Source organism: Arachis duranensis, chromosome 3 (genome assembly GCF_000817695.3).
Source record: "Arachis duranensis cultivar V14167 chromosome 3, aradu.V14167.gnm2.J7QH, whole genome shotgun sequence".
NCBI classification, from domain to species: Eukaryota; Viridiplantae; Streptophyta; class Magnoliopsida; order Fabales; family Fabaceae; genus Arachis; species Arachis duranensis.
Window position 1 is genome coordinate 20,377,315 of NC_029774.3, and position 11,327 is coordinate 20,388,641.

Consider the following 11,327-nt stretch of genomic DNA (forward strand, 5'->3'; position numbering starts at 1 on the left):
AGATCAAAAGATATAACAATCAATGTGGTTTATAGAAAAGTTTTCCAAAATATCTGTTGATTATATGTAATTTTAAATTCTATTTAACATGTATTTTTTAAATATTTATGTTCTACGAAAATTGTTAATTTCTATATGTATTATGTATTGCTTTATGTAAAAGTATGAAATTTTTTTGTCTGAATTGTTGTACTAAAAAAGTCATATATATACTCTTTCAATGTTATCAAAAATTAAAATGATTTAAATATTTTTAATTAGCGATCCAATTTATTATAAAACACTCATATATATGTTAATAACATAAAAACACTTTTATAATGAATATTTTTTATTAAACTTACCATACTCGTGCATGGCACGGGACAATTCACTAGTTTTCTATAAAATGACATTGGTTCAGATTCAAATTCCTTCAAGTTCTTTCCTACTAAAATTTGTATAAATTATAAACTATCAACATTTTCGCCCTTGAGAACAATCTAAAAGTCACCATAAACAAGTACTCAATGATTTATATTTTTCTGGGCCAGTTTAATAATTAATTGGTGTTTATGGCTATGGACCTATCAATTCTGATTTAGAAGAAACGTCACGTAGACATTCTTTATCTGAAGATTTGATTTCTGTCAAAACATTGTATAAACCATCAGCCACGTTTGTTATGATGGTGAAATCTATAATGTGTAGTACCCACCAAACCTAAAAAGTGCCCACCAGCATTGTATTTATTGGAATAATAACTTAATCATTTTAGAAAACATAATTTCCATTATAATTGTAATTGTCATTGTACGTGATTTATAAGGTAGCGTTTTTTTTGAGGTACTGAGACAGAGACTGAGAGACTGAGATTTAGTATTGTATTTGTTGGTTCAGAAATTGGTACTAAAATTTCTGTCTCTGTCTCCAAAATTTCAGTATTTCAATACCTCCAAAAAGTAGGGACACAGGTGACTAAAATTTTTAGAGATGAAGACTGAAACTTTAATAACATTTTATACCTAAAATACTCTTATTTAAATTAATTAATTCCAATTTTACCCTTTGTGCAAATTAAATTATAGTTTCATTCTTGTTTCAATTCCTGTCACCCATTTTACACCAAACAAAATACTAAAATTTATTTCAATCACTGTCTCTTAGTCTCTGTCTCTCAGTCTCAAGTCTTTCCGTCTCTGTCTCTCCACTAAACGCTACCTAAGAGTTTCAAATACTCAACTAAAATATTCTTCAGTAACCACAAAAGAAATTTTTAAGGCTCATTTAATAATTTTTAAAGATTGTTTCAGAAATTTTTTTTGTTCTGTTTCTCATCAGTTTTTTAAATAATAAGGATTCAATTTATGTGAATTGATAGTTGAATTGAACAACATATCAAGTCTGATCAGCAAAAACTACCTGTTTCTAACATCCACTTCTTAAATAATTGAATAATTGTGTGTGTATGTGTGTATATAATTGAATTGAATAATTGTGTGCGTATATATAAACAACTGAAATTTTGCTTTTTACAAAAATAACCCTTGCTTTCTTCACAAATCTTGGAAACTAAAGGCAGTGAAAATAAGGTGATGATTTTTATACTTACTAATATTTATTATTAAGAGTAAAAAGTGTTAAATATAGATCAAGATTTTTTAAATAAAAAAGTTAATAAAATAATAAAAATATGTTTTCCAATGGAAATTGAATAATTCACAATGCAAAATAAATTTGTAACTAAGCACAACCAACAAAGTTGGATGCTGAAACTCAAATGCAGTTTAAACATGCTATAAGCCAAGACCCCAAAAAGAAAGAAAAAAAAAACCATGACATAAGCAATTAAGCATTGTTCTCATATATGGTAATAGCTGACACTTAGTATCAAAGTTGTCTTATAATAAAACCAAAAGGTAGAACAAACAGCAACTTAAAACAAAAAACCGACTACTAGATGCTGCTTTTTTATATAGGTTACAAAGAACAATATCATTATTAGAAAATTATTACAATGATGCTTAATGATTTGGTACAATTGAATATCAAAATTCCATTATCAATGTACACATAAAAAAGGATGCACAACTTTGACCTACATTACACTTTTAAGAATTTGGAAACAACTACCAAACAAATGGGTGGGGTTAGCACACTAAGCACAGCACTAAAACACTAAAAAGGTTTCAATGAACTATGAAATATCATGTATATATGAATATGACCACACATGTGAGGAGGGTTTGTGACTATGAATTTCTGAGGCTTTTGGAATGTGAATGTTGAATAGGTTAGCATGGAAGAAATGGAACATGGAGGCATCTAATTGAGCCACCAATAGATGACATGTATATTATTAATACCTTATATTTGGCAGGTAAATGTAAATCTTTGCACATGAATTCAAGATCAAACATCACTACCATTCTCATATTTCATCTGATTCACTTTGCTGGGACTCCTTCCTTATCATGTTCAATAAGTACAAGACGACCTCTGACATTGCTGGCCTAAATTCTGGCTCCGACTGCATAAGATACAATTAGTGTCAGAAATTAACTCCAAAAGTCGACGATGATGAATAAGTCCAAGGGCTCCTTTCATTTCAATGAACTTATACTAAGAAAATGGTAAGAAATTACAGGGGGTTAAATAAGTTTTTGGCTTTATACAATTCATGATTTTTTTTTAATTTGATCTTGGTCCTCGCAATTTTGTTTATACTACATTACATGGCAAGTTAAATGGAGAATATCTTGTTAGACCAAAACCACAAATTAAGAATTTTTCCAGGATAAAAACTTATTTAACCCAAAATTAAAAGATCATTGAAACGAATAAGTTATTTTTTGTACAAGTTCAGATTGAACAATCGCTCACCTGAAGGCATCGAGAAATAATGTCTGCGAAATTTGATAATGATTTGGTGGGGTACTCTCCACTCAAAGAAGGATCAACCATGCTCGACAATGCATCAATATCATGGAGTTGGGGAACTGCCCATCTGACCAGAAACTGCTCCCCTCGAGGTCGCTTCCTGTTCAAGGTGATAGACTGTTGGTAACAATTTAACCACACAAGAAGCAAAAACTGTTGCTCAAATACTTTTCTTATGAGTCCTCACCTGTCATGGGACTGACGGCCAGTCAAAAGTTCTAACATAACTACTCCAAAGCTGTAAACATCACTTTGGTATGTGTAAACTCCTGATTCAAATTCCGGAGCTCCATAGCCATAAGCTGTTAGCAGTTGTCCGGATAGCTGACAAGGAATGGAACAATATCATTCAAATTGTTATAAACTTACACAGTATATGTTGACATAGTTCTTTTATGATATACTATAATTTGAACATTAGGCACTGCTAAATACATATATGGGTAGATTAAACCAATTTGTATAGCTGTTCCTTCAAAATGTTGAAAGCATAGTTTCAATATCAAATAATCGCTTACCTGACTGACAGATCCGGAAGCTATTAATGGAGCCAACCCACAATCAGATACACGCACTGATAGGTCATCGTCAAGAAGAATGTTAGCAGACTTGAAATTTCTGTGAATCACAGCTGGCTGACATTGCTCATGCAAATACCTTGTCAGAAGACAAGAAGAAACATTAGATTTCTCATCCAGATCATCAAATATTGTGTCTTCAAGTATGTTAAATCAAGGAAAGACTTTCCCATGCCTCAACTTCCAATTATCTTTTTTCATATGCTTCATTTGGTTTTCAGAAAGATCCTAGAACTCTCTAAATTGATTTGATAAGAAATTCATTGTTTGAAAAAGCCATCATTCTTGGCCCAGCAACCAACAGCTTAACCTTTAGGGTCGAATTGGTTTTGGAAAAATATTTAACTATCAAAATCTTTCACACAGAAAATAAAGCATAATGTGGTAAGTATTATGAGTAACCATGACATTTTAATTTAGCATTTAGCAATTGAACTTTGGAAGTACTAGAAAAGGTGAAATAAAGCTCCAACATTAATTAATAATTACCATGACTATAGCAAAATAATATCAATATTGAATGAATTCTCCAAGGAAAACTAATATTTTAGGCAGGATAAACCAGATTTGTGAAAGTAAAAGATCTGAACATGTTATAAGCTAAAAACAAGCTTGAGCAATTTTTCTCCTAAAAACATAACGGTAACTTGACTTACTCTAGGGCCCTAGCCGCCCCAAGTGCTATCCGGATGCGAGCATTCCATGAGAGTCTTGTTTTGAATTCATCCTCTGAGTGAAGTGCCTCATAGAGTGATCCATTACTGCAATACTCATATATCAAAAGCCTTTGACCATGCTCCGAACAGTACCCAATAAGCTCGACGATATTTACATGTCGTATTCTATCAATGCCATTCACTAATTCAAGAAAATCCTCCTCCTTCTGGTTATCACAAACTCTCTTTTCAAGCTTCTTCACAGCAAGTACCTACAATTCATAATAAGATGTTCTCATTGTACCCAAAACAAAGGAAAGGAAAAAGATCAAGTGTCAAAATAAGAATCCCATCAAGGCATCAGACTCAGATTGTTTTATCAGGGTAAAGAGAAACCAATATGCAGCATTAAGCCATTTATCTTGTCATTCCGAGAACATCTTGGCAGAATATGAAAAGCAAAAGAGAAAAGGGCCTAGCTAAGCAAAATAATTAAATAAAACATGTTAAAATAGCTTCAGAGTTTTTCAGAAATCACAGAACAAGTGGAGATACAAGCAACTATAGAGATGTGCAAACCCAACTATAGAGTTTCGTCAGTAATTCTGTATAAATGCAACTGATGAGAAAACAGTCTTACCTTCCCATTAGGAAGCTCTGCCCTATACACAGTGCCCAGCATGCCACCTCCTATAAGATTTTCTTGAGAGAAACTATTTGTATACTGTTGAAGGGATGCAATACTAAAAAATTTTGCAAAAGTGGGAGGAGGAACTGAACGTATTGGGGAACGAATTGAGGAGGAGGTGGTGGTGGAGGGGGAGGAGGAGGTGGTGGAGGGGGAGGTGGCGGCGGAGGAGGAGGAGGCATGGAATAGACATCGATTGTACTCATGTCTATTGAAGTCATTCTTTGCATATTTTTATCTTGCTCATCTTGAGTCTTTGGAATGGCCGCCAGTGCCCTGGTTTCCACATGGTGATCCTCTTTGGGTCTTCGAATATCCCCTATTGATTGTTAAAATAGATTACTATTATTTACAAAGTTAAATGATTAAAGTCTAGATCCATAAAATGGAAGGTGATGCTAGAATTCAGATAATATATTAGAATATTAGATGATAGACCAAAGGTATGTCATTTGCCTTTCTCTGTTTGACTAGGCGGTGGGACCAAAGCCCCATGATCCCTAGAATGTGGTCTGTCACCTCCATATGCACCAATTTGATGTCTCTTGGACCTTCTGTCTTCCCGCTCCCTTCTGGCACATCTTGGCAAAAAGAGAATGAGTGCTAGTAACAATATAATGAATCCCAATATGCTAGCAATAACTATCCAAACCACCCTTTTGGTGTGTTTTTTCGATTTCCCGGAACTTGATTCCTTAGCTGCAGTTGGTCCATCAGCTTGTTTAGGAGGTCCACGTCCAGAAGATGGCGTTCCAGAAGATGGTGTTCCAGAAGCTGGTGTTTTAGGAACCGGTGTTCCTGGTGGTGCGGCCACTGGGGAACGAGGTGGAGAAGTAACTGGTGCAGTAGAGTTAACAACATTGAATGGGTTTCCAGCTTGTCTGCATAATAAGAATTGTCTTTAGTTACTGAAGCTACAAAATTATAGGTATACATTATTCAAATTTCAGATGTGGTAAAACTCAATAACGCAAAACACCGGAACTTCAAACAAGGAATGACCAATTCTGAGTTTTCCCAATAGCCACAAAATACAACCTAAATTTATACCTTATGTCCTGAAATTGCCTATAGGACATATCTAGTGACCACCTCTTTAAATGTAGCTCACATTACCATTGTCCTTCTCTTGTTAAGTACTATTATCCTTCCATTCCAATCGGAAGTACAAAGTTCAAATCTTGTGTACATTTTTTAACAAAACAATAACCATAAGTTTCACATTATACTTGTACAACAAGCAACCATATGTAATTCCTAGATCATAAATTGATTGAGGCGTCAATTTGAATGCAAAGGTGTACCTTATATAAATAAAAAGTTACTATCACAGACTGGAATTTAATTTCATAATTTGGCTATGGAGGTATAATAATCTAAATCATACAAGTAATTTCTTTTCCCTTTTTTTGACCAGAGTCTAGAGATGTCAAAGTATGGTTTAGTCTCTCTCAAGCTTATCTATTTGTCAATTTTCCCCCCTTAATTGGAACATTTACATCTTGAATTAATGGGAACCATATAAAATTTCAAGACTAATATAGTCTTAAACACAAGTTCCACGTCCATGTTCACATTTTTCTAATTCTAGTAATCATCATATTTATCCATAAAGAAGAAAAACAGTTGAATCCTAGAGACTTTCACCTGAAGTTAGGGATGCTCAGCAACTTCGGAGGTATTGGACCAGCAAACTGATTGTTCGAAACATCCCTGCTCAAAACATGTCAGAATGGCACAAATATAACAAATAATCAAACCATGCAAAAATTAAAAAGACCCAATAACTTAAATGAGATATGGTTTAGAGAAGTACAAATTTTTAAGAGGAAGGTCTTGTAAAACATCAAGGGTCCCGGAGAGTTGATTATTCTGCAAGTTTCTGCCAACAATTTCACAGTCAGTTTGCTTGATAAAGAGAATAAAAGTTCATATTTATGACCTTACAAAGAAAAAAGAAAAGAATACTAACAGTGTGGTCACTGATGACAAATTTCTCATTGACGGAGGCAATTCCCCACTCAAATTATTATTAGATAAATCTCTGCAAAACATATAGTGGCTCAATTAAACATGTTTCATGTACAATGAAGAAAGAATTATCATGGAAATTGTTTACATATGTTAGCTAAGACCATACAAGTTGATCAACAGCGGAAGTGACTGGAATGCATCTGGTATTTCTCCACTTAAATGATTATCGTTAAGGGACCTGAAAGGAGAAAATAAAATATGATTTTGACAAACTTGCTTGAATTTTATCATTGCCTACAACACAAATTGAATACAAAATGGGAGAAGCAACAAGCTTACATGTCTGTCAGTCCAGTCAATGAGGATAAAGAGGCCGGAATACTTCCGGTGAACTGGTTGGCCGAAAGAAAACTGCAACCACAAACCATATTATGTCCATTAGAACAATATATGATGGAAAGGGCCTAGTATTAGAGAGCTAGATTATCACATACAAGTTTCTCAGTGTAACTGGCAAATTGGATGGAATACTTCCCCCAATATTGTTGTTGCTTAGATCACTGTTCAAGGTAAAAAAAAATGACGAGTAAAGACAATGCAGGAAAATTTTATACGCACGGTAAGAAGGATGAAAGCTGCAATTCGTGAACTGAGGAAAAGGCAATATAGTCACAGCCTCATAGGCGCACTCGCACATGGACACACACACTCGATATAGGGAGATTAAGATTATAATTACATTACTGAGATGGAAACGAAATTCGCCAGATTATCGCCTAGTTCTCCTTGCAAGTTTGCGGCATTCAGAACTCTGTCATAAGTAAGATGTCAAGAATTTTTACATTTTACAAGTGCCTACTTCAGTAGATATCAATTAAACAACTGGATAGGAAGAATCATGCAGAAGAGATAACAACATACATCTTTTGTATGAATGTACCATTACATTGAACTCCTTGCCACCCTTGTCCACATGGATCTCCCCCACTAGATGACCACAGAGGGATAGGAGGAGATCCCAATGCAACATGTAAGCTATTAATTGCAGCAACTGATACAATCAGAAAAGTTTAGAGCTCATAGAGACCACACATGAATGAATTATTAATAAACAATCAAGAATATCTCTAAAGTATCAATTCATAGTTTCACACTGCTCTCATTCACTGCCGCAGTCCGGCAAACCCTCCATATATTGGTCAAAATAAACAGCATAAAATTTCAATGCACAAACGTTCAATGGCAAACCAATTCAAGAAAATCAAGGTTGAGCACAACAAGAAAGTTAAGCAAATAATCAACCGAACACCGGAGCACAAAGCATAATAGTACTTCAAATTTTGCAAGTGACATAAGTTACCGACCTCTATGCATCACTGTAGACTAGCAAATAATCTTCAACCACCATTCACTCTAAGGTTACCAAACTCTAAAGTTAAATCTTACAAATTTACAAGTCTAGCATCCCCAGTTTGAGTTTACTAGTTTAGTTTAACAATTCAAGTTTACCTAAGCAAGTTTCCATGAACTCCCAAGTTCGGCAACCTTGATTGATACACACACAATATAATATCTTAAAAAATATGTCCTAGAAGACTTCAACAACAGCTACCTACCACACTCTTGTGACCAAAGAATCTGAATTCAATAACCCCTCATCCACCAGAGTATATGAAAAATGTGGACAGCAGGACAGGAAAAATGAAGAAAAGAACTTACCGTCAGTGGGATCAGTGTCTGCACTTGAAAACTGAAGTGTGCAGATCAACAAGAATCCCAATAAAACTTCTCCATAGATCTTCATCACTCTCTTGACCATAAAATCAGATCTCTTCCAACCCATTCTTGATCCAAAGCTCAACCTTATAATTCAGAGCACTCCCTCTCTTATACACAAACACAATTATAAAAACATCCTCCCAGATTGAAGAACCAAGTCCACAACAAGCTCCAACACAATCACCTGATCCTACAAGAACTCTGCAAAAAAACAAAAAACATCCAATACACAAAAAAAAATCACATCCATGATTCAAAACACACATAAACACAACACTACAAGACAAATTTGCACAAGTTGATTTTTCCAATAATAATAATAATAATAATAATAATAATAATAATAATAATAATAATATGAAGAAGAAGAAGAAGAAGAAGAAGAAGAAGAAGAAGAAGAATGAAATGAGGTTCTACTTGTGGAGATAGTGAATAGCAGAAGAAGGTTGGCAAAAATGCTGAGAACAATTTGAGTTGATTAGTGATAACTGAGCAAAGAAGTAACAATTAGAGAGAGCTCAAGTGAAGAAGATATAATAAACGTTGCTTCAAAGATTCAAAAGGTGAAAGAAAGAAAGAAAGAAAGAGCAACAGTAATAACAGGGAACGGGAGCACACATTGCATTGCATTGTTAAAAAAGAAAAAGAAAATGAGAATCTCATCATAATAAAATAAATAAGAATAAAAAGAAAAAAATAATTGGTTAATTAAAACCCTAACCTTTGTAAAAAGAAGGAACTGGAAACAAAGAAGAGAAAAAGGGAGAAAGGCAAATTTGTAAAGGCACAGCAACAATGACTAAGGTTTGTGTCTGAAACTCTCTCTCTCTAATAAGCATAAAGAAAAGAGGGTGGTGGTATTGTAAGTGTGTGTTTGTGTGCAAGTCATACATATCTTACTCTGTAAAGTCTTTTTAATTTTGGTGACAAATTTGACTCTCTCACGCTCCGTACTGGCGCGTGCATCCACTTGCTTCTGCTTTGGATTTGTCTATTCCCACTCACATGCTAATTTTAGTCGCGGAGTCCATCAGGCTCTGTATTTTGTCGTTTGCAAACAGCTACTTCTAAAAAAAATTAAATAAATAAATAAAAGAAATACTTATTTTGCTGTATATTTTATTTCAACTTGAAGGGACCATAAATAGCTTGGTAATTTAAATATTTAATAATATATTTTATTTTATACTTTTAAATATTAATAATTAATTGATGGCTAAAAATAATAGATTCTAATAATTTTTTAATATTTTTTGATTTATAAAAAGTGAAGACTTGTATATATTTGTTTTTATATAAAATTAATATTTAAAAATTATTAAATAATTTAATAAATTCAATTAAATTATTATGTAATATTTTTTAATTATTAATTTTACATAAAAAGAATTATATTTAAATTTCTACTTTTATAAAAATATAAAGTGTGGGAGTTTTATAATTGAAAGAGGATTAATGGCTGGACATGAACAATAAAGAATCGGTAGTATCGTTGTCATTATTATCACTAAAATTGAAAATTATTAAAGTGTTGACTTGAAAAAGCTGTTCAATGAGTTTCATTTAAAAAGTGGTGACTTTCCTAATATTCATCAGAAATGCACTAAAAAAATATTGTTGCCAAATTAACTATATTAACTTCCATTACATATAGTAACTTCCGTTATTAATGACACCAAGTATTATATAAATTAAATATTATAAAAATTGTGTATACATCTTTATAGTAATACAAATGGGAGCTCATTTGCTGACGTGGCGCTCATACGTTGAATCTGGGAGTTTATTTGCTTACGTGTCGTTACTAGAAATTTTTAGATTTATATTTATAAATTATAAATTATTATTTGCTCAGGTTGTTATTTTCAAATTTTAAGTTTGGGTTGTTTTACTTAGGTTGTTATTTTTAAAATTTTAAATTGTTTTATTTGTTTGGATTATGTTACTTATGTTGTTATTTTTTAAATTTTAAATTATTTTATTTAAGTTGTTATTTTTTAAATTTTATTTAGATTGTTATTTTTTATATTTTAACACTATTTTTTAAAATTTGTTAATTCTTTTTAGCATAATTTTTTAAAATTTTGTTGATTTTTTTTAAATTGTAGCTACATAAATTCTTTTAAAGAAATTTAGAGTTTTAAAAAAATTTACGTTAATTATTCTTCGGTTGTTACATACTAATATTACAATAAATAAATATTTACGTTAGTTTAGAATTTTTAAATTATTATTTATTTAAGTTGTTATTTTTAAATTTTAAATTTGGGTTGTTTAACTTAGTTTGTTGTTTTTTAAATTTTAAATTAAAGTCAACCAAATTTTAAAAAATTTAGTTATGATACAACTATAAAAGGATAAGTTATGAGAGATGTAAAGCACCACAATTTAAAGTACATCAATCCCTTTCTTTACATATATCCAAAATCTCCCTACTTATTCCAATGACTGATATTCACAAAATTGCTGACATCAATCCTACAATCGACAATTTGTGTGTACGTATACGAGTGATATGGTTATGGACACTATCAAGTTACGAAAATTCTCCATTGCCATACTCAATTGAGATGGTTTGACTCAATGAAGACGCGAGTTTTCTACTAATATCCTTTTATTCATGACGCCAAAGTTATTTATTTATTTATTTAAATTAAAGTCTATGCACATTGGATTAGATATTAAATAAGTCTATATTTAACTTTTTCTTATGTTATTTTCTTTTTTAAGCAG

The 11,327-nt window shown here is 32.2% G+C and overlaps 1 protein-coding gene across 1 annotated transcript; it reads right to left on the reverse strand.

Moving 5' to 3' along the window:
- Positions 1 to 1,915: 1,915 nt before the first annotated feature.
- Positions 1,916 to 9,173, reverse strand: LOC107477897 (protein STRUBBELIG-RECEPTOR FAMILY 3-like). The gene is given in 18 exon segments (XM_052259312.1): positions 1,916 to 2,509; positions 2,863 to 3,019; positions 3,107 to 3,243; positions 3,438 to 3,576; positions 4,154 to 4,425; positions 4,794 to 4,951; positions 4,954 to 5,160; positions 5,298 to 5,722; positions 6,489 to 6,554; positions 6,658 to 6,723; positions 6,814 to 6,885; positions 6,982 to 7,053; positions 7,155 to 7,226; positions 7,310 to 7,375; positions 7,555 to 7,626; positions 7,737 to 7,866; positions 8,535 to 8,795; positions 9,012 to 9,173. Coding segments are annotated over 17 exon segments (2,334 nt in total). The 5' UTR covers positions 8,659 to 8,795; positions 9,012 to 9,173; the 3' UTR covers positions 1,916 to 2,410.
- Positions 9,174 to 11,327: the final 2,154 nt, after the last annotated feature.